Genomic DNA, 27,138 nt, shown 5'->3' with positions numbered 1-27,138 from the left:
TGAGTTTAAGAAGCAACTAAAGGAGATTCTGATGAAGGGGGAGAGAGAAACGTTTATCTCCACGAATGAATTTAAATATTTAATGCCCACGAACCCGAGGCTCCCTGTGATCTATTATAACCCTAAGATCCATAAGGATCAAATCAACCCCCCAGGGAGACCCATTGTGAGTGGGGTGGGATCACTCACACAGAGAGTGGGGGAGTATGTGGATTGGTTCCTTCAAGAGGCAGTGGCGAAGCTACCATACCTTCTAAAAGATACTAAAGATCTATTACAGAGGATGCAACACATTCAGATAGAAAAGGATGATATATTGGTCACAGGAGACGTGGCCTCTCTCTATACAGTCATCCCACATGATAGTGGGATGGAAGCAGTGAAATCGGCCCTGGGGGCAAATACTGATCTGAAACCGGAGCAAATTGAGTTCATTATGGAACTATTAAATTTTGCTCTATCACACAACTATTTCTGGTATGAACAGGATCACTACCTACAGTTGACCGGCTGTGCCATGGGGGCTAAGTTCGCTCCATCGCTGGCTAACATTTATATGGGAAAATGGGAGCAAGAAATCCTTAGTAAACAACAGGCGATGAAAATCATAAGTTGGAACAGGTTTATTGACGACCTGTTCTTTATATGGAGGGGTGCCAGTGAGGAGCTCAATGAGTTTCTCAAGGTAATTGACAATCACTGGGCACCCATTAAAATAACTTTCCATCAGGCATCCAGACAGGTCGAATTTTTAGACCTGGTGATTACCAAACAGGGAGACAAACTGATGACTAAAACTTTCTTTAAGCCCACGGACAAAAATGGGTACATTCCCCAAGGGAGCTGTCACCACAAGAGGTGGCTTAACAACATCCCAAAAGGGCAAATAATGAGGATCAGGAGGAATTGTACTAATGTCCAAGACTTTAGAGAACAGAGCCAGATTCTGGTCCAGCGCTTTATGGATAAAGGCTACCACCATGCAGATCTACAGAAAGTGGTGGATGAAGTATCAAATATGGAACAGTCTGATCTATTACGAAACAGACAACAACCAATAGTAAGAAATAGAGAGTTTGATCTGCTATTGGACTATAGCCATCAACACAGAGAGGTTGAGTCTATTATCATGAGACACTGGCGCATTTTACAACTGGACGGAGCACTGAGGAGTGTACTTCCAAAAAAACCAGGCTTTATATATAGAAAAGCACCCAATCTCAGGTCGAAACTAGTTCCTAGCTTTCAGAACCCCCCTAAGATGAATACAGCCAACTTGTTGGGCCAAAGGGGTTTTTTTCCCTGCCGGGACTGTAGGGGCTGCAGAGAGGCGCAGCCGTACAAAGGGGACAGTTTCACTGCAAGGAACACAGGTCATCAGCACAAGATAAGACAGTGTATAACATGTCGCACTAAGGGGGTGATTTATGTTCTGAAATGTCCTTGCGGGCTAGAATACGTGGGGCGCACCACTCGATCACTACATAAAAGGATAGGGGAACATGTGGCGAATATAATCAAAGGGTTGGCCACACATAGTGTTTCTAACCATTTCAAAACACATCATAATCGAGACCCCACTGGACTTAAATTCATGGGGGTAGAATCACATGTTAAAAGATGGAGAGGTTCAAGTGTGGTACGGGATATCTCTCAGGCTGAGGGGAGGTGGATACATAAGATGGGATCACTGTCCCCAGGGGGACTTAATGTAGAATTTGATCTAAACTGCTTCATCACGAATGATGTTTGACCTAAACTGTTAGACTTTGAATGATATATGATCATAGGGGCACTGAGAATCCTGGGGTTCCTTTATAGGTCTTAGGGGGCCACCTCATGTAATACTAACCTACACCAGGTAAGGGGAGGGGGGATAGTGGCTACATAAGGGTATAGGAATCAAGTAGAATGGAATTACACAGAATGCTCCCTCGGTGGACACGGAGGCATGAAAACTGAGGAGGTATCTATAGCTGGGCCTGCACTAAGGGCATCACCCACCAGTGAGATGGCATGATCCTGAAAGGGGTCACAGCCCAGCAGCCTATAGGGATTGCATGGAGTTCAGGATGGAGTTTTGGGTGGATATACAGGATGGGGCACTGTCCCCAGGGGGGTAATGCAGAACTTCATGTAGACTGCTTGATTTTGGAGTATGTTAGACCCTGAGTGCTGTATTATGAATGATGTATAAACTGAATAGGCACTGAGAATCCTGTGGCTCCAGTACGGACTATAGATGGGGGCCATCAAAAACAATATCCACCAATATACACATTTAGATAAGGGGAGCGGGGGTAGAGGCCATGTAGGGGCACAGGGTAAAGTGGTATGGAGGTACACAGAATTCTCCCTCGGTAGGCACGGAGGCATGTAAACTGAGGAGGTGCCCAAGTCTGGGCCTGCACCAATGGCAACACTCATTAGGTAGGTGGCATGATCTTGAAAGTGATCACAGCCCATAAGTAAGCATGGATTGATTTAAGAACCAGCCCAGGTGTCTAAAGGGCGAGAGTCCGGTCTAGAGACTGCTCACCCTGGAAACTTTGCATACATATTCACAAGTATAATGGAATTGGTCAAGGGACAGTGAAGAGAACAAAGAATATTTGTCTGGATTCTTTAGCCAGATTTTTTAGTCAAATTACCTCTGGTAGATCCAGGTTGGTAAACCAATTTTGAACTAGGCATTAGAAGGGTCGGAGGGAGCTGTAGGAGCTGTTTGATTTACGATTCCTCTGGGCTCTGCAATATAATATCTACCAGCTAATTTCCTTTATACATAGAACCCTGTCCTCTGCAGAAAATTTTTTATATTTTTTTCATTTAATTTAATTTCTTGATTATGCCTGTTTTTAAAACATAGGGGGCATTTCATTTTAATTTTAATTTTAATTCTGGCCGGAAGTTAGTCATTTGGCCACTAGATGGCAGTAAATGTGATCTGACAATAAAGCATTAAGCCAAATGCTGTAAGTCCAGCAGGGAGTTAGCGATTCTGCCACTAGATGGCACTGGGTGAAACTCAGCCATTTCTCTTAGTCAGTGGAAAGCGCCGGGGACATCTGCGTTCCAGGCGATCACTTATGATGTCAGTACCAGGAAGTCGCGCAGCCCTAGTGCGCGCGAGGCACTCATGTATTGAGGAACGAGCCAGCCCAGAGTATAAGAGACGTCGGCGCCCTAGTGACGTTAGCCCCTGATGAGTCCATTGGACGAAACGCGTAGGGCGTGACCAGGAGCGCTGACGTCACTGGGCTTGAGGAGGAAACACGGATGGTGAGGGTACAGGCTGCTACCAGGAGCGGGAAAATCGGGACGCCGGTGCCGCTAGTGGAGGAGACATGTTAATGGGCTGGGATGCCCGAGATGCCTGATATTTCTCTACACACGTGAGTGCGCTGAAATTGCGCAGGCCCTGACTTTTAACCTACTGTATTACGCTATGTATGTTTTTTTATATTTTTTACATATGGAACTGAATATTAAAATGTGGATCTTCTAAACTACGGATCAGAATCTGTGTACACTGTGATTGGAGCTGGCCACTCTCAAGGCTAAATGTGAGACCCACCTGGAAAGTGAGGTGGCGTTTATCCGGTGAGCTGCTGGTGTGAAGGGGGAGAGATCACGAGTGGAGCACTTTTGAGCACATGTGCACGTTTGGGGCTTGATTATTGTGATTCATGATGACAGTAATGCACTATGTGCGGCCATCTGTTTCTGTTCAGTTTTAGAGAGGAAGAGGAGCGCTGTCACACTCAGATTGAATGTACATCAAGGACCTGTGATAGCGAATACTCGTTGACAACTTCCAGTATATTGCATGCAAATTATATGACTGTCTATTGAAATTATATGACTGTTTATTGAAGCATTGGAGATTTTTGGCAGGCGCAGTTTGTGCATACTATAATATGAGGAGGGAGGCAAGGTGTAGCCAGCACTGCGCTTCAAATGATAGTTTATTGAGACTTAGAAATACACTTACAGTTTGTTCAGATTGGTTCAGGTAGGATGCGATGCGGATGTGGTGGGCGCCAGGTCTAGATCCCCCTGCGGACGTCCGTTTCGCGCGTCTAGCGCTTGTTCACCGCAGTGTTCCCCCACTGCGGTGAACAAGCGCTAGACGCGCGAAACGGACGTCCGCAGGGGGATCTAGACCTGGCGCCCACCACATCCTCATCGCATCCTACCTGAACCAATCTGAACAAACTGTAAGTGTATTTCTAAGTCTCAATAAACTATCATTTGAAGCGCAGTGCTGGCTACACCTTGCCTCCCTCCTTAATTATTGCTTATTTGAAGCTCACAAGTCCGAGTGCTTATGCCACTCCAATCTACTTGTGACAGCATCCCTGTTTAAAAGCACTTTTGAATTTTAAGGGAACCTGAAGCGAGAGGGATATGGAGGCTGCCATATTTATTTCCTTTTAAGCCATACCATTTGCCTGGCTATTCTGTTCCTCTAGTACTTGAAGCCATAAACCCTGAACAAGCAGGTAGCAGATCAGGCGTTTCTGACAATATTGTCAAATCTGACAAGATGAGCTGCATGCTTGTTTCTGGTGTTATTCAGTCACTACTGTAACCAAATAGACCAGCAAGGGTGCCAGGCAACTGGCATTGTTTAAAGCAGCAGGGTCAGCCATACTATCCCAGGGAAAAAAAACCACATATATATACAAGTATAAAAATACTTGATCTACTTGCATAACACATTGTACTGTCCACATTTTGATTTTAGTTAATTTTATATAGTGAAAGAGAATTCTGTTTCAGGCATTTGACATTTCAGTTCCCTCTGACTGAAGCCAATCCCGATATCCTTTCCTCTCGTACTGTTTTTTTCTCCTAGAAACTGCACTGTCATCTCTAGTTTGCTTTGTAAACACGTGAGCACAGTATAGATTGTATTGCAGCAGCTCACTGAACTGCTCTCAGCCAATCAGTAAGGAGCAGGAATGTGGGAGGGGAAATAAGCTTCCCTCTCAGCCAGGCTGACTGAGATAAGATTTATTACAGCAGAAACAGTTCTGATTAGGTTGGGATGTTTGCAATGCAGTGTGAGGTATAACAGACACAGAGCAGCGGGTAAATGGAATTTGATTTTGTGGCCGACAATCATGCATTAAAGGGAAGGTTCAAGCAAAATAAAGAGTTTCACTTACCTGGGGCTTCTACCAGCCCCATGCAGCCATCCTGTGCCCTCGTAGTCACTCACTGCCGCTCCAGTCCCCCGCTGGCAGCTTGCCGACCTCGGAGGTCGGCAGGACGCATTGCGTACATTTGTACGCATTCCCGCTAGTGCAGGAACATTAACACATACATTTTTACGCATTACTGGTTTAATGCGTAAAAATGTACGCATTAAACCAGTAACGCGTAAAAATGTATGTGTTAATGTTCCTGCACTAGCGGGAATGCGTACAAATGTACGCAATGCATCCCGCCGACCTCCGAGGTCGGCAAGCTGCCAGCGGGGGACTGGAGCAGCAGTGAGTGACTACGAGGGCACAGGATGGCTGCATTGGGCTGGTAGAAGCCCCAGGTAAGTGAAACTCATTTTTTTTATTTTGCTTGGACATTCCCTTTAAAAGGAAATAAATATGGCAGTCTCCATATACTATGCATGTGGAAATGTGGCCAGCTGGCCATAGAATGATCTCACCTCAGTGTACTGCTGGTTAGCCTGTATGATCTATTCGAGAAAAGGTAATGATTTCTCAGGGGAAAGGGGGTATCGTCTATTGATTGGGATGAAGTTCCATCCTGGGTATTGAACTTCATTCCAATTGTATCTATCCTCCTCTTCCTAAAAATGCTGTAGAAAGTGAGTTCCGCACAATGTCGGTAGGAACAAAACGGCTTTATTGAATCAAACACATAGGCTAAAATCCAACACCACACGCTGACATGTTTCGGACGTTACACGTCCTTAATTATAGCTATGATTAAGGACGTGTAACGTCCGAAACATGTCAGCGTGTGGTGTTGGATTTAAGCCTATGTGTTTGATTCAATAAAGCCGGTTTGTTCCTAGCGACATTGTGCGGAACTCACTTTCTACAGCATTGGACTTTGGGTTAGAGCAGCCCGTTTCCTGCACTGCCGGTAGTTTTAGGTTGTGAGCGGAGATTCACATATACCATTTTCCTAAAAATGACTTAAAGTATTTCACAGTTTTATTTTTAACCACTTTGTCCTCCTTGACGTAGTTGTACGTCGAGGACATGTGCGCTCCCACGCGCGTGCACGCGCGCTCCCGGACGCGGATTCGTTAGCCCAGAAATCAATGAATCGGGCCACGGTGCCCGATCACTGATTCCTCTCCCCCGCAAAAAAAAGCAACAGCTTCTCTCGGAAGCTTCGCTTTTTTTTACTCCTATGGCCCTCTAAGCGTACATGTTATGCTTAGAGTGACGTCATGTAAACAAACTCAAGGTTGCCGTCTTGTGGCCAAAAAGTAAAACTACATCTAAAAGTAAAAAAAAAAATTTAAATACACATATATTTCCCCAAATCAAATACTATTTACATCCCACCCTCCCAAAAATACCCACATAAAATGTTTAATAATAAAAAAAATTACAATAAAAAAAAAAAAAAAAAAAAACCATAAATATTTACCTAAGGATCTAAACTTTTTAACCACTTCACCACTGAGGGGTTTTACCCCTTGAACACCAGAGCAATTTTCACCTTTCAGCCCTCCGTCCATTCATTCGTCTATAACTTTATTATTACTTATCGCAATGAAATGAACTATATCTTGTTTTTTCCGCCACCAATTAGGCTTTCTTTAGGTGGGACATTATGCCAAGAATTATTTTATTCTAAATGTGTTTTAATGGGAAAATAGGAAAAAATGTGGGAAAAAAATATTATTTTTCAGTTTTCGGCCTTTATAGTTTTTAAATAATGCATGCTACTGTAATTAAAACCCATGAAATGTATTTGCCCATTATTCCCGGTTATAAAACCGTTTAAACTATGTCCCTATCACAATGTTTGGCCCCAATATTTTATTTGGAAATAAAGGTGCATTTTTTTCAGTTTTGCGTCCATCCCTAATTACAAGCCCGTAGTTTATAAAGTAACAGTGTTATACCCGCTTGACATAAATATTTAAAAAGTTCAGTCCCTAAGGTAACTATTTATGTTTTTTTTTTTTAATTGTATTTTTTTTTTTTTTTTAAATTACAAAAAAAATAAACAATGGGAGTGTGGGAGGTAATGAGTTAATTTATTATGTAAAACAATTTATTTTTATGTGTAAAATGCATTAGGGTGTAGTTTACTATTTGGACACAAGATGGCCACAGTGAGTATGTTTACATGCGACTTGTAAGCGACCGGAAGGACGCTTACAGGAAGCAGTAGGAGGCTGGGAGACTCACAATGATCGCGCTGTTTCTGAAAGAAGCAGCAGATCATTGCGGGAGCTTAGATCAACGAGCGGGAATGGATTTTCCCGTTCATTGATCTCCGGGCGAGCGGGCGGCGGCGTGCACGAGCGGCAGATGCGCGCGCACGAGCGGCGGTAGCGTGGACAGCGGCGGTAGTGCGGAAGGTACGGATCTCTCCGTCCCTGGTTTTTTAGGAGGGAAAAAAGGGACGGAGAAATTCGTACCGCCGGGGGTAAAGTGGTTAAATATCTTTGTAAAGATGAAATTTCAATTTTTATTTATTTATTTTTTTAAGCTTGAAAATAGTGATGGAAGCAAAACGGAAAAAAATGCTCTTTTATTCCAAATAAAATATTGTCGCCATACATTATGATAGGGACATAATTTAAACGGCGAAATAACCGGGACAAATGGGCACATGCAAGACGTGGGTTTTAATTATGGAGGCGTGTATTGTTTTAAGACTATAATGGCCGAAAACGGAGAAATAATGCATTTTTTCAGTTTTCTTATTCTTACTGTTAAAATGCATTTACAGTAAGGTAGCTCTTAGCATAATATACCACCCAAAGAAAGCCTAATTGGTGGCGGAAAAAACAAGATATAGATCAGTTCATTGTGATAAGTAGTGATAAAATGATAGGCTAATGAATGGGAGGTGAACATTGCTCGGATGCATAAAGTGAAAACGACTGAGGGCTGAAGTGGTTAAAGGGAAGGTTCAGGGACTATCTGAAAAAAATAAAAATCCCCATCCACTTACCTGGGGCTTCCCCCAGCCCGTGGCAGGCAGGAGGTGCCCTTGGCGCCGCTCCGCAGGCTCCCGGTGGTCTCCGGTGGCGCGCCCGACCTGGCCAGGCCGGCGGCCAGGTCGGGCTCTTCTGCGCTCCAAGGCCCGGCACTTCTGCGTCCCACGCCGGCGCGCTGACGTCATCGGACGTCCTCCGGGCTGTACTGCGCAGGCGCAGAACTACTGCGCCTGCGCAGTACAGCCCGGAGGACGTCCGATGACGTCAGAGCGCCGGCGTGGGACGCAGAAGTGCCGGGCCTTGGAGCGCAGAAGAGCCCGACCTGGCCGCCGGCCTGGCCAGGTCGGGCGCGCCACCGGAGACCACCGGGAGCCTGCGGAGCGGCGCCAAGGGCACCTCCTGCCTGCCACGGGCTGGAGGAAGCCCCAGGTAAGTGGATGGGGATTTTTATTTTTTTCAGATAGTCCCTGAACCTTCCCTTTAAATCTACTTTTTAAGTTTTTACTGTGTATTGTTTTTGCTCAATGACACAATCATTGAGGTATGCCAGAGCTAAAATCTATGAACTATTGACCCTATGTATCTCTTTCCTGCTCCCAGAAACCATTTTCTGCTAGGAAAGTGTTTTATAGTTGTAATTTCTCATCAGTGAGGGTCACACTGTAGTCTGACTCAGACAGGAACTGCCACTTATGCTGGGAATACGCGATGAGATTTTTCAGCAGATTTACTGTCCGATCGATTTTCCAATCATTTTTCTGACCGATTTCCATTCACTTCTATGAGAAATCGATCAGAAAAATGATCGAAAATCACATCGGACATGTCGGAAATTATCTATCGAACAATCTATTTGCCAAAAAAAATCTAATGGTGTATTCCCAGTACCTGATGTTTAACTCTTTTAGGCAGAGAGAAAAAAAAAGGAACACAGCATAGTTATTTGTGTGCTAGGCACTGTACATACACATGTCTATCTCATCATGTCACCTCGGGTATCCTTTAAGTTTAGTTTTTTGTTGCACATAACTTATAGACTAAAGTGTTTGGAGTGAATGTAAATTCTGACAGCTTTCTACTTATATTTTTCTCCACAGGAAGGAAGGCGTTGGCGGCTTCTACAAGGGAATCATCCCCAATATCCTGCGGGTGACGCCGGCGTGCTGTATCACCTTCGTAGTCTATGAGAATGTCTCTCACTTCCTGCTAAGCCTTCGGAAAGCCCAGGACTGAGCCCCGCCTTGAGCTATCCTGGAGCTATGCGGGGTCCGGCAGTGGAAGACTAATAATCAGGCTGTGTCACAGGAAGAGGATGTGCATCTGCATTTCCTGTTTATCTTGTGGGACTTTCCCATAATCCTCCATACGTGTGTCTTCCCTGATTTGGGACTGCTTCCTCTGCTCACTGATCTGCCTCTTATTGGCAGGGATAATGGAGTGAAATCAACAACCGTGACCGTCTGACACGTAACTGATATAGGAGGTCTCTGCGTATGATTGGATGTTTGAAATGAGTACAGCGAGCCTCGGCTGCACCTCTCTGCTTGTTTATCACTCATTGGAGTGAAATGATGGAAAATGCTGGTTTTTTTTTCCATATATTAGTTATTCCTTCCCCACTTCAAAAAAAAAGTGAACAAAAAAAACGCAGTTTAAAGAGGAACTTTTAAGTCATCCCAATCAGTAGGTGATTTTCTGTTTCCCATGAGAAAAACACTTGTGGAGGCATCCTTGATGATAGACTAAACAACTAAAGCTGTTGTATAGGTGAGAAATGTAATCTCAAAAGGACAAACCAATTATTTAAAGTGAACCAGAGATGAAGCACCCTCATGTATTTTACCATATATATCAGTGGGAACATTAGAGAAAACACCTACCCTGCTTTCGGTTTCATTTCTTCACTGATCAGCTTGCTTCTAATCAGCCCTGATAAAATCCCTGACTGAGCATTCAGTCAGTCTGGCTTTGCTCAGGAATCATTGTAGCTGAATCATTATAGCAGAGCCACAAGGGGGCAGGCTTGGGCTTGAAAAGACATCACAGAAGACAGACTCAGCTATAATGATTCCTGAGCAAAGCCAGCCTGAATGCTCAGTTGGGGATTTTATCAGGGCTGATAACAAGCAGGCTGAGCAGTGAAGGATGAAACAGAGAGCAGAGTAGGGGTTTTCTCTAATGTTCCCACTGATATATATATGGTAAAATACATGAGGGTGCTTCCTCTCTGGTTCACTTTAAGGAGAAGGTATTTATTCTTTTACAATAGATAACGCGTTCCATTGGTCTCGGCCCGCTTCATCGGGTCAATAAAAGTGCCTGAAATGCTGTTGGTCACGAGCGTGAGTGCCTTTAATAATTACTGGTTTATCCTTTTGAGAAGGTAAGACATTACACTTCTCACCTATTGTGTATAGTAGCTTTAGTTGTTGTCTATCATCAAGGGCGCCTTCACCAGTGTTTTAGCATAGTCCATACCCTTTGGGGTTTATAGTCAGGAGGACCCTGCAGTCCTCACAACTATCCAAGGAGAGCGACCAACCAGCATGTGCTTTGACAGACCTGGAAAACCGAGCCAGGATGGTTATATTACCACTGGCTCTGACGGTGTTTGCAAGTTCTTACAACCCACCTTTTGTGAGTATATTTATAATAGTTTTACATATGCCAACTCAGCCTACAATACTGCTCCATTGGGCTCCTGGTCTCTCTCATCCTATAGATACTTGAAGGTTACGGGTGACCATCAGTAATCTATAAACAAGCTTTCTCCTTTCCTATGAGAAATCTTTACCTTTTCTTGAATAGATCATCAGGTGGGTCTGTATGGCTGATATTGTGGAGAAACCCCTCCCACAGTGTGATGTCATGACCATGGTCCTGACAGTTTGCTGTCTGTGAACCTTGTTACATTGTGGGAAGTAACTGCTGTTTCCATCTGTCAAGCAAGAAATTTCTCCCTCTGTGCATAGAACTCACAGCAACGAACATTCAGTACAGATTATCTGGCAAAACTAAAGAGGTCACCACTAGTTATACATTTCACAATGTAAGTCAGGGAGAGGAGGGAGTTTACAATGGGCAAATGCTGAGTAAATACAGTCATTTATAAATGAATATTGTAAACAATATGCAATTTTATGCATAAAGTCATTTTCACTACAATTACTCTTTAACTTATCTAAGGCTTCATCTAGCCCCGCCCCTGTAGTATGCATAGTCCCTTGACATCATTTCGTGCTGCTCCTTTTGGCCACTGTACCCCCTTCTCAATTGCTTTCCTCAAGTGCAGTTGCAATTTTTAAAAACTGTACAAGTGCAGAACACTTCTGGCTAAAGGGCCGCACCGGCAGCTTTCAGAGGAGCACAGCTAAAGGAAGGATCAGAGTGGAATGATGGCAGGGGACCAGGAGGACTACAGAGGGGCTAGAGAAGAAGCCCTAGGCAAGATAAACTGTGGAAATTGGTTTACTTTACATTTCCTTTCATTTTAGCTTGGCATGAATTGCCATATTTTTTATTTTAGTGAGACGTGATTATAGTCAGATTTATTAAAAACCCCACGTGGTGCAGAGCGAGGCGATATTTGGGGTCAGAGTGTGACCCCTTTTGTATGTGTACAGCTGTCATAGACCAACTGAGTTCATTCAGTCAGTGCTTAAGTGCTTTCTCAGAAGAGTCCATTAGGGGGCACACAGAATGACTCTCTTTATTGGATTCTCTATCTGAAAACTCTCATGGGTTAGGAATGTTGGTAGATTATTATTTATCTTTTTATTTATAAAGTACCAACATGTTGCAGTCTAGTACAATAAGTTGGGGGTTCTGATGATGAACCTCCATACATAACAAGTATAAATTATAACACTGATGGAGAAGAGGACACTGCATGATCCAGTTTAGAGCGGTGTAGATGTTCAGTGCTGTTGTGTCACAGCCAATCGCGAGGGGGAGGAGTCAGTCAGGATACTGGACAGCAGTATAGAGCACTCAGCCCTTCCCAGCCACAAGAAAAAAAATGTTTAAATATCACCAGATACATTGCTCTGATTGGTGTGATTGTGGAGCTGCCTGGGGGGGGGGTATGGGGAATACCGCATAGTAATAGGGTATTCCCAAAAGCCCTGTTTTGTGCAGTTTGCAGTGGGAAACCAGTCTCATGCTACTTTGAAAATGCAGCATTGAGATGGAGCAGCTATTGCGTTCGATTGGACCATTTCCAAGTGGCAGCAAATTTTCATCAGCTCAAATTTTTAGCAGTGGTTCCTGAATAGCTTCCGCTGCTGTAATGTGACATTGTTCTCAGTAACTGCATTAGCAGCAGCAGCTCAGTCTCCCACGTGATGTGGGCTTTTCTAGAACAGATTTTCCATTTATTAAAGTGGACCTAAAGTGGAAAAAAAAATTCCACACAGTCCTCAGTTATAACAGACTAGTATGAATACATGTTTAAAAACTGACCTTTTGTGCCAAAAAACACAGGTTTTGATGTTTAGCCACACCCCTTCCTGAATAACTGCCACAGAAGTTTTCTACCCTTGCAAAGGCAGGAAGTACCGTATCTCTAATGCTAGGTACACACCATACAATTTTCTGTTAGATTTTCTCTTAGATTTACCTGCCAGATAGCTTTTTTCCATGTTGTAGGTAAATCTAACAGAAGAACCCAACAGAAAATTGTATGGTGTGTCCTGTGACACTGAGACAGCCTATCAACGAGAGGAGAGGTGAAGAGAAAAGGAGTGCACTGCCAACCACACACTGGGCATACCGGAGCTACTGCAGCGCTTCCCTCCTGCTTAATACAGGGATCACCTGTTGCTGCATTGGGTAAAAGATACGGGGAAACCGTAGTGTCATTGTGGCTGTTTGTCACTTTGGAATGTAAACTTTATGTCTGCTTTAAAGTGTACCTGAGACAGGTGTGGGATAAAAATGTATACATACCTGGGGCTTCCGGCAGCACCCTTCAGACCTTTGGCTCCCTCACCATCCTCCCGGGGCGCCTCGATCCGCCGGTAGGGTCCGCTGAAGTTTCTCCAGTCACCTTCATCGCACCCCCATCACCAGGAGCATTCTGCACAGTACGCTCCCAACGACTGGAGCGCACCTGCGTGGCCAAGCCACGTATGCACAGCACACCCCTATAGGAGACACTTCAGTGGACCCTAGTGGCGGATCGAGGTGGCCCGGGAGGACGACGAGGAAACCGAGGTCTGAAAGGGGCTGAAGGAACCCCCCCCCATCCCACTGCTGTCTCAGGTTCCTTTTAACTTATTCTTCTGTAAACATGTTTTTACCAGTTGTACATGTAAACCATACGCACAGTGATTGTTGCTTGTTTACTCAGTCTGTTGTGCTGATTTATTCTGATTTTATATAGAGAGAGTTTTGTTTATTATTTTTGCGCATCCAGTATATGAGGAATTGTATGTACAATTGGGATAATTGTACTGAGTTGGGATAGGAAAAAATGTCAAACACCGGACATGATGGCATTATGATGAGAGGAGAGTGTCCGATATTTAAACTTGAACTTCTGGAGTTGGAGTAATAAAATTCAGGTTTATTTTTACATTGCTGTTTTCTCTCTTTTTTTTTTTTTTTTTAAGAAGCATGCTTTTTTTTCCAAGTTAAAGTAAACCTCCGGACTAAAAATCTACTCAGCAGCACTGGAAAGGCCTGGTGTTTCTTTAACAGTTTCACAGCATCAGAACTTTGTTTTTCTAACCAAAGCATCATTTTTAGCTGCATTTTTAGCTAAGTTCCACCCATCAAAGAAAAAAAGCCCGTGCTTTTTTTCCCTGATGCTGTGCAAAGCATGATGGGATTTCCTATGTTGTTATTCGCATTGCCTAGCAACTGGGAGAGGTGATCAGGACACAGGACAGTTGGGACTGCGTCTCATGCTCCCTGTCACCTCCTTTCAACCAAAAAGATGGCTGCCATCATGAAATCAAACATTTTCCTGTTCTTTTAAAACAGGGTGGGTAAGAGATTATATTACCTATCTATTTTAATCAACATAACTAATGTAACTTAATGACAGTATGTTTGTTTAGGCTGGAGTTCCTCTTTAAGAAGGTAGTTGAGCAGATTGGATGTGTGTACGAACCTTAATGCTGGGTACACACGATGCGTTTTTCCGCTCGATTTTCCACCGTCATTGTTTTTTCTGCTCGATTCTGCACTCAATTCTCTTATCTTCTGCTCATTTTTCTTGTCTTTTTCCATTCACTTCTATGCGAAATTGAGCCAAAAAAATGATCGGAAGGAATATCGGACATGTCAGAAATGATCTATCGAACCCATCTATCGAGTGGAAAAACGTATGGTGTGTACCCAGCATTAGATTTCTGATCGTGGAAATACATTATATGGTGTAGAGAAGAGATAAGCAACACCCAGCGAGGTGTAGAGACTTATGCTGGGAATTCACGGCTCGATTTTGAGCAATTAAGATGGCTCAATAGATAATTTCCGACATGTCCGATCACCGTTCGCTCGTTTTGCCACTCGATTCATCATTGAAGTGAATTTAAGAAAGATAAGAGAATTGAGCGGGCAAAACGATTGGGCGCAGAATCGAGCACCAGAACTGACCCGTGTGTTCCCAGGATAAAACAGTGGTATAAAAAAAAAAGAAGTGGCTTACCTCAAAATTGATGAGCTTTGCACATTTGTGCCTTTAAGACCACTTGATCCAGCCGCTAGATTGTGTGGTGTGCACACGTCAGGGTGTGGCTGGCTTTAAAGTGTACCTGAGCCGAAGCTCAGGCACAAAATCAAATACCTAAGAAGAGGGATCCCTCTGGATCCTAATGAGGCTTCCCTTGCTGTCCTCTGGTCCTCCCATTGCCAATTGCAGACCCTCAAAGATTACCGCCAAGGGCTTGTTGGTAATCTCATCAGGGCCGCGCTCCTCTTCAAGCACGATTGTGCTACACATGCGGAAGAACAGCTGTGCAATAAGCCTGAGCCGCCCGTACCGCTCCATGCTACTGCGCAGGCACAGCCATGCTTGTGCCAGAAGAGTAGCACGGCCCCAATCAGCTGGAGGCCATTAGTATCCAGAGGCTTCCCTCTCATTAGGTAAGTACGGCATGGAATTTTGAACCTGAGCTTCGGCTTGGGTTCTCTTTAAAGGGGTTCTGTGGGGGAACCTGAGTATAAAAACCGCCACTTACCTGGAGCTTCTATCTTCCCCACGTAGCATTAATGTCCCACGCTGTCCTCCTCCGATCCGCTGTTCCCCGCCGCCGGCACCGGGCATTATTTGTCTGGCATAGCCGAATAATGCGCACTGCCATTCGCGCCCTCGGAAGCTTACTGCGCAGGCGCAGTATGAAGTTTTCTTGTACTGCGCTTGCGCAGTAAGCTTCTGAGGACACGGGCGGGAGCGACCAGCCGACGGCCGCGCAGCCGCAGTTGGACGGCGTGACGCGCTAAACCGGGGCCGGCTGCAGGGAACGGCGGATCGGAGGAGGACGGCGTGGGACATTACTGCTACATGGGGCAGATAGAAGCCCCAGGTATGTGGTGGTTTGTATCCTCGGGTTACCCCACAGAACCCCTTTAGCCTCTCTAGCAGTATGATTGCTTTCAGATTTTATTGTCTAAAAGCGGTGCAATTTTTTCACAAGCTTTTAGACCCTAAAAATCATACCACTGGATAGATCTTGGGCAGACCTGCACATTACACTCCTTCCATGGATCTAGCTTGGGGTTACCGTTCTGAGCGGTGGATTTCTGCCCCGAGCCTGACTCTGGGTTACCGCTAAGGAAGTAAAAGGGGATTGAACTTCACCCTAATCAGTAGCTGATACCCCCTTTCCCATGAGAAACGTACTTAAAGTGAACCAGACACGAAACACCCTCATGTATTTTACCATATATATCAGTGGGAACATTAGAGAAAACACCTACCCTGCTCTCTGTTTCATCCTCACTGCTAAAAGTGTCTGTTACCAGCTGTGATAAGAATCCCCTACTGTGCATTCAGTCTGGCTTTGCAGGGAATAATTATAGCTGAGTCATTATAGCAGAGCCACAGGGGGGCAGGCTTGGGCTTAAAAAGACACCAGAGAAAACAGACTCCGCCATAATCATTCCTTAGCAAAGCCAGACTGAATGCTCAGTCGGGGATTCTTATCAGAGGTGATAACAGTCAGATTAAACAGAGAACAATGAAACAAAGAGCAGATTAGGTGTTTACTGTCATGTTCCCACTGGTTTATAAGGTAAAATACATGAGGGTGCTTCGTCTCTGGTTCTCTTTAAACAGATCATCAGAGGGGTCTGTATGACTGATATTGTGGTGAAACCCCTCCTACATTGTGATGTCATGACCATGGTCCTGAAAGTTTGCGGTCTGTGAAGCTCAATGCATTATGGGAAATAACTGCTTTTTCCAACGGCCAAGCAAGCGATGTCTCGCACTGTGCATAGAGCTCTCGGTAATGAACATTCCATACAGATAACCTGGCAGGACTAAAGATGTCACCACCAGTGTTACATTTCAGAATGTAAGTCAGGGAGAGGAAAGATTTTACACAGGGCAGACAGTGACTTAATTTAAAAACATACAGATAAGTTAATTAGCTTTCCCCTAAATTGGCCCTAGAGTAGACTGTGATATACTGTATACACTACTTGATACATACATACATGGGCATATGACTACAGTAGGGATTAGATTGTGAGCTCTTCTGAGGGACAGTGAAGTCATTTTCACTAAAGTTCCTCTTTACGTTAGATTCACACTACAGCCTAGAACAGTTTGTTTTTGTTAGAATGGACACAACCGACATGTTAATGGCTCCTATGTTGAGCAATAAGATCCTTTCAGACTCGCCGACATATCTGTTGTGTCTAAAGGGCTGTTTGACACCCTGAGCGAATCTGCCACAATTATGCTGTGCTTGCAATTCCAAAAGCCCTGCATGCAGCATTTCAAGAGCAATTCTTGCTGGAGAACCTCACTCAGGCAGATAGTAGTCATTTGCCTATGCATTGCTCGTAGTTACCGGGCGATGGGGAATGAGGTTTTGTACTGTGGCCGGTACTCCCCACCGCTACTTCTGCCGCACATTTGTCCAATAGGAATCCTCCTCATCGAGAATTCTCATTGGTTCGGACCGTGGACCAATGGGGAGCCCTGGCGGCATTGTAGCAAGTCCCAGCAAGTAGTGGGTGGTCATGGTGGCACTAAGGGTGCTAGTCAGCGTTGTGGTGGGGATCGGCTAGTAAATCAGCTAGTGGTTTGAGGTAACGCACTAGCTGGCTAGTAGTCTGGTTACTAAATTGTGTACTATGGAGTTGATTCACTAAACCGTGTTATGATAAATAGCACGCCTTATCAGATATAGCATGCCTTATCAAAGATAACATGCCTTATCAGAGTAGCATAGCGAGCGCTACACACTTATGCCAGCTAATTGGCAATGGCACGCGTCCTTCCCTGAGCCCCTGCGGGTTCGTAGCACTCGCTATACTACTCTGATAAGGTGTGTTAACTCTGATAAGGCATGCTATCTCTGATAAGGTGTGCTATTTGTCATAGCATGGTTTAGTGAATCAACCCCAATGGGTGCCGGCTGGTTAGTGTAAAGATGGCCACATACAAGAACATTTTTTAGATTTCTTTTCCATTTGAGAATTGCACTCAATTTTTAATTTGAGAAATTTAACCACTGTATCACACGCACACACACACACACGTGTTCAATTTTTCCCCAATTATGATTTTTTTTAAAAAAAAACTGATTGGGTCTATACTATAAGGCCGGTTCAATACCTGGACAGAGCGTTGCAGTGTGATGTTCCGCCCCCCTCGCACCGCAATACCCCAAAAAATCGATTGATATGACCCTGCGGCAGAGTGCACCGGGCCATGTGTATAGCGCTGCACGCCTCCCACATGCCCCTTGCCCCTGACGTACTCCCTGCTAGACAGGAAGTAAGTCACTGGGATTCCCAGCTTCCCAATTTAAAATTTCTGTCACGCAATGCATTCTGCGGTAACTGCTGTTTACTTTGTGGCGAGTTGGCTGAAGCTTCCAGCGCAACGCATTTAGTGTACTGGGCCCCATACACTTTCTTTGCTTTTGCATTTCCCTGCGTGCAGAATGCGATTCAAATAAAGTGTAAAAGGGCCTTAGGGCTTGTTCACACCATTCATGCAGACTGGCCGTGGGATCGGGACGCAACGCGTGTGATCCCATGCCATGTGTGCGCTGCGCTGCTGATCCCATTCCCTACAGTGAATTGGTCAGCGCTGCGCTTGGCACAAAAAAATGCATGCAGCAATGACATAATGCATCGCACTGCTGCGCAGCGTAGCACAGAGCACATGATATGAACGGCAGAAGAGCTGTCTATGCACTTCTGCTGTTCTTGGGTGTCGCACACCATGCGCTCTGCCCGATGCACACGGCAGCATACATAGGGCTTGATTCACTAAACCATGATAAGTTAAATATCACACCGTATCTAAGAGCACACCTTATGAAACAATATCACACCTTATCAAAGTTAACATGCCTTATCAGAGTAGCATAGCGAGTGCTACGAACTTATGCCTGCTAATTGGCAATGACACTCGTCCTACCCTGAGCCCCTGCGGGTTCGTAGCGCTCGCTATGCTACTCTGATAAGGTGTGTTGACTCTGATAAGGTGTGATATATTTGATAAGTTGTGATATTTGAGTTATCAGGGTTTAGTGAATCAAGCCCATAATGTGAACAAACCCAAAATTAAGAAAATGAAAATTGAATTAGTAAACAAAAATCTCTCGCCCAATCAGAACACAAAACAACTTTATTTGTACCAAACACCTTATCACTAAAAACATTTAAAACTCCCCAGTGTCCCTTGCATCATAATGCAGTGCTGCACAACATGTGTCTCTACACATGTATGTTTTCTGTTCCGTAAACTATTATTCTGCTTTTGAACACAAGAGGGCAAGCTTGCTTTTAAAAAGGAATGTCTCAGAGCCTATGTTGTTACTCTGCTTCTGAACACAGCTAAGCCACACAGATGTTCTAAATGATCGATATCTACCTGATATCCATTATTTACCACATTGCACCTCTTGATATTTCATCAGATCTCAGGCAAGGTCAGATGTAATACTGATTACATCAATGCTGGGTCTAGTTTTGTCATTCTCAGATTGCTACCGCCTGCTGCTTTCCCTACTGCCCCCCAATGAACTCATTTGACATGGATTGAGAGGCCTTCATTTTTTTCACAGATTTTCTTTAGATCCATCCATGCACTGTCCTGTTGTTGCTCCTGACCTTTCCATTGAACTATTGCTGAGTAGTACGTACCGTATGTACACCACCCATGTCCCGCAATATGGAGAATATGAAGGGTGACATTTATTTGGTACTAATTGATGACCCGGCGTTGACCGGGTATGTATTTGGCTGGTGTTGGCATCAATATTTTGAAAATCAATAGGTGAATTTTGATTGGCTTTTGTAGGCTCCACCCGCTTTTCTGAGAATTAATCCCAGTGACGAAAAGTGCAAAGTTTGAGAACCCTGCCATTAACAGTGTAAGAAGAGAGGGAAGAGGATTCTGAGAGAGGTGACTTCTGCTTCAGCTGCAACCTGGGGTTGGGGGCACCCTGTGTACTTGGTGGGGGTCACCTGGCTGGCTACCTATACTGGGACTGGAGGAGGGGTCATTTGGCTAACTTTAATGGGGAGGTCATCAGGCTGCCTATACTAACACCCAGTGTCACCCTCCCCACCCAGTGTCACCCACCTCCCACCAGTGTTACCCTCCTCCCGAGTCCCACTCAGTGTCACTCCCCTACCACCCAGTGTCACCCTCCTCACTCAGTGCCCCCTCACCCCACCCAGTTTCCCCCTCCTCCCACCCAGTGTCACCTTTCCCCCACTCAGTGTCACCCTCCACCCACCCAGTGTCACCCTTCCCATGCAGTGCCCCCCTCCCTACACACTCAGTGTCATCCTCCTCCCACTCAGTGTCACCCACCTACCACCCAGTGTCACCCTCCTGCTACACTCAGTCACCCTCCTCCCACCCAGTGCCACCCTCCTCCCACTCAGTGTCACCCTCCTCCCACTCAGTGTCACCTTCCACACTCAGTGTCACCCACCTCCCACCAGTGTCACCCTTCCCACCCAGCGTTACCCTGCTCCCACTCAGTGTCACCCTTCTCTCACCCAGTGTCACCCTCCCAGCAGCACCCAGTGTCCCCCTCCCATCCCATTCAGCAGCTTTATCCTACCTCACCAGCATCCACTGGGGGGAACATTTGATGGATTTTTTTTTGCCTGAGGTAAAATTTGCTGCATTTCATATAGGTGGGGTAAAGTATGTGCATTTCACGTGTCAGAGTTGCTGTATGCCGTATTTCACATGTTTGCTGCATTTCATGTGTAGGAGGTAATGTTTACTGCATTTTAACATGTGCGTGAGGTAACGTTTGCTGCATTTCATGTTTCCTGCATTTCATGTGTCGGAGGTAACGTTTTCCACATTGCATGTGTCGGTGGTATATTTTGCTGCATTTCATGTGTCAGAGGTAACGTTTGCCTCATTACAAGCGTAGGAGGTAAAATAACAATTTTAAATAGGATAGAAAAAAAATTTTTTTTTGGGGGGGGGGCGGTTCTGTAAATGACCTGCACCGGGTGTCAAATACCCCAGCTACGCCACTGAATTCATATATATGTTTTAAGAATTTTAGTCCTGTTGGCGCCTCTGTTTGTCCTTGTAAAATATCTGGGTCCTTCCTTGGTGGAGGGGTGCTACCCCTTTTTTTTTACTTACGGAGAGCGACTTCTTAATCCTGAGTGGGACAGGTCTAATCTCCCCACCTCCATTTACAGTGGTTGCCTTTGCAGTGACCCTGGTTTGTAAGTATTTATTTACTTGCTTTACATATTCATCCTTTGCCAGTACTTACTACACTATATTGGGCTCTTGGTGTCACTTCTCTTGTATTTTCCTTCCAGCTAAGACAGGATTTTTTTTAGCTACAGAATCCTCATTTAACACAAACGTTAATGTCCCAGCACTCTGACTTCAGTCATTTTTCTAGTCCTGCGTTTAGGAAATGAGTGTTCACTAGATGTTGCTTTCTGAAGACGCACATATGTAGTATTTATTTTCAGGGATCATACTTACCTGCATAATGTTTTCAATATGCTTAAAGGGAACCTAAACTCAATGAAAAAAAGTGTTTCACTTACTCGGGGCTTCTACCAGCCCCCTGCAGCCATCCTGTGCCCTCGACGTCACTCCAGCATCCTCTGGTCCACCGCCGCCAGCTAGTTTCGTTTTTGCCGACCCGGAGTCGGTGGACCGCCACGCGTATCATTGCACGTGTTACCGCGGTAACAGGACTCTATAGCGGGTGTCAATACGTATCTTTGTACGAGTTGACACCCGCCATAGAGTCCTGTTACTGCGGTAACACGTGCAATGATACGCGTGGCGGCCCGCCGACTCAGAGTCGCCAAAACCGGACCTAGCTGGCGTCGGGGACCAGAGGATTCAGGAGTGACGTTGATGGCACAGGATGGCTGCAGGGGGCTGGTAGAAGCCCCAGGTAAATGAAACTCATTTTTTTTCATTGGATTTAGGTTCCTTTTAAACAGTTTATAAAAGGGAAAACAATCATTATAAATGCTTTTAAAGATCTGTCTATTGTTATACAACACAATTAACTCTAAAAAAAAGAAAATTATAATTTATGTTTTTTGTTTTTTTATTAAAAACCAGACTGGAAAAAAGACAATGGTAACTACAATACAAAATCATTAAAGCTACAAACACGTCATGGGCATTTTGTTCTTTGTAAATATGAGCTGATTATCTATAATTGTCCTGCAATTCGACAGAAGTCAGCTCAGCCTGAAATGTAAATAAACTGATAAGTAGCATTTAGAATGATGAATACTGTACAGACAGTCCTAGTGTGGCAGCATGATAGAGGCGTGGCTACACAATGGGGGAGGTGACTGAACAGCTCTACTTGGGCAGCTCCTCAATAATGATCCGGGACACAGAATTCCATCCGGTAGAGGCGTCTCCTCTAGGGTAGTCCGAGCATGTTCCCACCCAGACCGCCACGTCCACCAGCCCAGCGCTAATCCCCTCGCACAGGCCTTCCACTGAAAATGAAAGAAGTGTGTTGGTTAAAGTAGTACAGAACGCAGCATTTCCTCTTTGCTCTAAACGATTATTTACAGCATAAAATATATAACCACAAAAATAATTGTAGCAGAACAGCATGCAAACAGTTAAACACAGCACTTTGTTCTTCAGTGGGCAGCTTCTGGCCGCATCCGAAGAGGATTTTTCGTTATTGTTATATTTTAGTAAACATTAGCAAACTGCCAAAACTGCGCTCTTTCTGCTTCTAGCATGTGGGCAACTGAGAAGTGAACACTAGATAGATTTTAATATACAAATACAGCAGTTATGCAATAACATGCAATGGCAGCTTTAAGAGCAGATAAACTGTAATTTGGAAATATAACTGTATGTCAGAGTTTTATCCCACCTTAAGTAGGAATAATGGCAAAACATGGATGGACTTGTTCTATCTATATGTGGTTAATTTTTAAAATGTACCTATAAGGAAGAAAAAAGTGTCTCTACCTCAGTGGAGGGAAGCAGATGGATAATCTAGAGGTTTCCCCTGTCTCCCTCCACCTCGCCGCTTCAGCGCTGGGACCTCCCGAACCTCTTCGTAACAGAGATTGTTAAAGAGTGGGCGTGACCACGCTTCCGTCCGTGAATGAGCACAGCTGCACTGCGCAAGGCGTCTCACGCCTCTAGAGTAGCACACAGCCGCTGGGGCTGGCCTTTTCCACACAGAGCCCAAGTCACTCCATGTTACTTCACATGTGTGAGATGCAGTGCTGCCGCACTTGTTCATGGATGAGAGTGCAGCCGTGAACCTCCACAGGGTCCCAGTACTGGTTCAGTGGTCTCATGGATGATGTGGGAAGCTCATGGAGCGTTTCCCTTTGGCCACGTTTACAGTGGTCATTGCGTTGCGTTCCCTGTGACAGCAGGAATGCAATGCAATGGATCGGGACAGCGGTGCTGCACCTTATGCTTGTGTTGTGTCAGGTACAGTGAAGCATACAGTTACTGCTTACGTTACTGCCGCTCTTAGATGCATAAAAGAACATTTGAAAGCATTCTCTGTGTGTAAAAACATTTACTTTCAATGCAGTGAGCAGTAAAATGTTGTACAGCTCTGCTAATCAGCCAATGTGATTATTACCGGTGAAATAACTTCCACGTCATCACGCTTTTTTACTGAGTATGTGCACTTCTACTTAATGCCAAACATGCAACCGCAAGTAACAGCTCCATCATGCCCCATCAACAACCCCCCCCCCCCCACTGTGCACGCCTCGTTCTGTGCTTCTCATGTTTCTCCACTAACAGTATTTGTAACGCCCCTGCCTCTGACACCTCCAGAAATGTAATGAAAAACAAAAAATTACCCTTTATTATTTCATTTAGCCTCCCTGTCGGTAACCCCGAGCCTAGCCGCAGGGAGCTCAATGCAGAGCGATGGGAAAGCCGTCAGTGATCTCACTACAGTTACAGCTCCACCCAGAGGATGGAGGGAATATTGCAGTGCTGGAGCCCAGGGAGGTGAGTGCTGGGGCTTTCTGGCGGCATGTTTTTCCAGATTTCAGGGTCTGAAACTTGCTGAAAACGCCCTAAAATCCAGAAATAATCATTCCGCCAGGGTGGTTCATACATTTTCCAAGGAATGGTCTGCACAGCTAAGTGGGTGGATGCTGCTGTGGGCAGAGTAACGGGTCCTTAGGTCGGATGTGGGTGGAATAAAGGGTCGTTCAAGTAAGGGAGTGGATGATGTGGGTGGAGTAACAAGTCATTAGGTGGGCGGAGTTAGGAGTCGTACTGTTTTCTCCTAAAAGGCAGAACAAAGATACATTAACAAGCCACACACGCTCAGACTCATCTCGGAAGACTTCTTTGGCCAACTACATCATGGTGTTGCACGTTTACAATTTGGCATTGCTCTATTACGTAAAGCACAAGTAGAGCAGCAATAAGTGACATCACACCAGCTAGAAATTGCCTACCTGGTCTCATCACTTTGCTATCCCTCCTCTGTTGAATAGACACATTGCCATGGAAATGGTTGCGTAGAGAAAAAGGGGAGCAGAGTAAAAAGACCAGGCAGAGAGCCACTAGCCAGCAATGGGTACATTTGCCGATTAGCAGAGCTGTACAAACTTTTACTGCTCTCTGCATTAAAAGTAGCAATCAGCCCTCTTCGATACGACACCCAACCCACAGATTTATACATGTTATGGCAATAGCTAAAAACATTTAGCATCTAACTGGAACTCCCCTTCTCTGTCCACTGACTTGGTTTTCAATAACCTGAATGAAATAATGCTCTCTGAACAAATACTAGTCAAAATTAAGGATATCATACCTAACTTCATTAAAGAACAACATTTTCAGCCTTATTTCTTCTATCCTTTAAGTTCCTATACCTGTTCTAATGTGGTCTGGATTACTGCAGCCTTTTCTAGTTGCTCTGTCTCTGTAATATATCTAGTCTTCTTTTCTTTGTCAAGCTTTGTCGACCCAGAGAGGAATGAGCTGCCTCTGTTGTAACGAATGCAAGTTATGCACACCCCCTGCAGGCTCTGAGTGCTTTGTTTGCTTCTCACTCTCTGCTCTCAGTTTCAGGCAAGACTGATGCAGTTTGTGAGATATATACACACACACACACACACACACACACACACACACACACACACACACACACACACACACACACACACACACACACACACACACACACACACACACACACACACACACACACACACACACACACACACACACACACACACACACACACACACACACACACACACACACACACACACACACACACACACACACACACACACACACACACACACACACACAGTAGTAATACACACACACACCACTTCCTGGTTAGCGGGCATGTTTTTGTTTGTAAACACTGCCTAAAGCTGGCGATTAAAAGCCAAAATCGCGACGGGGAGTGGCGGAAACGGCAAAGCGGGATCCAGGAGATCACAGTGACTCGATTGGTAGGTTTTTTATTGTACAAATTGGACAGTGCAGATGCTCTTTAAGACCTGGTCCTCTTGGACGGACTGGCAGGATAATGCAGGCCTGTCATATGTCCTCCATTTATTCTAGGCTTCTCTGGCTCCAACATTCAAATTCAAACAAATTGTTTATAGCTTTTCCATCTATAACACTGTTCACCTGGAGACAAATTGGATATAGTTCTTGTACTGCTTATTCTACACTTCTGTCACCGTAAACTTTGTTGATTTTGCTACTAAATGCTTTAAAGGGAACCTAAACTGAGAAGGATGTGGATTTTTCCTTTTAAAATTATACCAGTTGCCTGACTCTCCTACTGATCCTGTGTCTCTAATACTTTCAGCCACAGTCCCTGAACAAGCATGCAGATCAGGTGCTCTGACTGAAGTCAGACTGGATTAGCTGCATGCTTGTTTCAGGTCTGTGATTCAGCTACTACTGCAGCCAGGGCCGGCCCTAGACTTTTTGCCGCCTGAGGCAAAATTAGAAAAAAAATCGCTCCCCCCCCCCCCCCCGTGGGTGGGGGGGGGGGGGGGTGGTGCCGCCGAGCTGGAGGGGTAGCTAGCAGAAAGGGGGTATTGGGCCTAGCGGCGGGGAGGGGGGTCGGACCCCCCCCTCCCTCGCCTGGGTCCCCCGATCTGCGCTCCTTCTCCAGCGTAAAGTACCAGCCAACCTGCATATGAGAAGAGGCAACGGGCGGGGGAATCACTCACCTTCCGCGTTCCATCGTGCGCTCCACCGACGTCACTTCCTGCAAGGCCGTCCACTTACAATACAGTGGGCGGCGTTGCCGGAAGTGACGTCAGTGGAGCACGCGATGGAACGCGGAAGGTGAGTGATTCCCCCGCCCGTTGCCTCTTCTCATATGCACGCTGGCTGGTACTTTACGCTGGAGGAGGAGCGCAGATCGGGGGACCCAGGCGAGGGAGGGGGGGGTCCGACCCCCCTCCCCGCCGCTAGGCCCAATACCCCCTTTCTGCCCGCTACCCCTCCAGCTCGGCGGGCGGCCCCAGCGTCCATGGACGGGCGGGTGCCGCCCCCCAGATCTGCCGCCTGAGGCAAATGTTTCACCCCGCCTCATGAGCGGGCCGGCCCTGACTGCAGCCAAAGAGATCAGCAGGACTGCCAGGCAACTGGCATTGTTTAAAAGGAAACATCCATATCCCTCTCAGTTTAGGTTCCCTTTAATCATCCCACCAACCTCTTCCCCCCCTACCCCAAATCCCTTCTCCCTCCCCTCCATTGGCATGACGTGGATAACACTCATGGACCATCCTTTATCTAATCATACTCCCTCCCCCTATTTTTTCCATTTTTTTGGTAGTGTGAACCATTTCAGCCGCCCGGACGTTATGCTCACTTCCAGGCGGCTGCTCTGCTGCGGTGCCGTGCTTCGGCGCTCTCCCGCACGCGATCGCGGGCTGCCCCCCGGTAGCCCTGGGATCAGTGAATGGGAACATGGTTCCCGATCACCGATCCATGTCCCCAGCAGAAAAACAGAAGCACTCTTACTAGAGGCTTCAGTCTTTCTGCAAATAAAGTTTTCCGCGTCCCCCTTGTGCTTCCGGTTAGCGAGAAGCACAAGGAGAAAAAAAACTCAAGGTGGCCATCTTGTGGCCAAATAGTAAAACTACATCTACATATTTTTTACATTACAATTTACATTACGATTTACACATATAATAACATTAAAAATTAACTGTTTATTTCCCACACCAAAATATTACCCAAATAAATTTTTTAATGGAAAACATTTTTTTAATAAAAACAAAACAAAACATAAATAGTTACCTAAGGGTCTGAACTTTTTAAATATGCA

The 27,138-nt window shown here is 45.3% G+C and overlaps 2 protein-coding genes across 2 annotated transcripts in view; one reads left to right on the top strand and one right to left on the bottom strand.

The window, feature by feature from the left end:
* The window catches only part of SLC25A32 (solute carrier family 25 member 32), a 35,974-nt gene extending 25,690 nt beyond the window's left edge, over positions 1-10,284 (top strand). Inside the window, exon 7 of the mRNA XM_068237767.1 lies at positions 9,259-10,284. Coding sequence (XP_068093868.1) covers positions 9,259-9,394 — 136 coding nt within the window. The 3' untranslated portion in view covers positions 9,395-10,284. The remainder of the gene's footprint in view (positions 1-9,258) is intronic.
* Positions 10,285-21,891: 11,607 nt separating this feature from the next.
* The window catches only part of CTHRC1 (collagen triple helix repeat containing 1), a 31,447-nt gene continuing 26,200 nt past the window's right edge, over positions 21,892-27,138 (bottom strand). The window contains exon 4 of the mRNA XM_068234907.1: positions 21,892-22,321. Coding sequence (XP_068091008.1) covers positions 22,179-22,321 — 143 coding nt within the window. The 3' untranslated portion in view covers positions 21,892-22,178. The remainder of the gene's footprint in view (positions 22,322-27,138) is intronic.

This window comes from Hyperolius riggenbachi, chromosome 5 (assembly GCF_040937935.1).
Source record: "Hyperolius riggenbachi isolate aHypRig1 chromosome 5, aHypRig1.pri, whole genome shotgun sequence".
Lineage (NCBI taxonomy): Eukaryota > Metazoa > Chordata > Amphibia > Anura > Hyperoliidae > Hyperolius > Hyperolius riggenbachi.
Note: the sequence above shows the minus strand (reverse complement) of the source record. Positions and strands in the feature narration are given on the sequence as shown.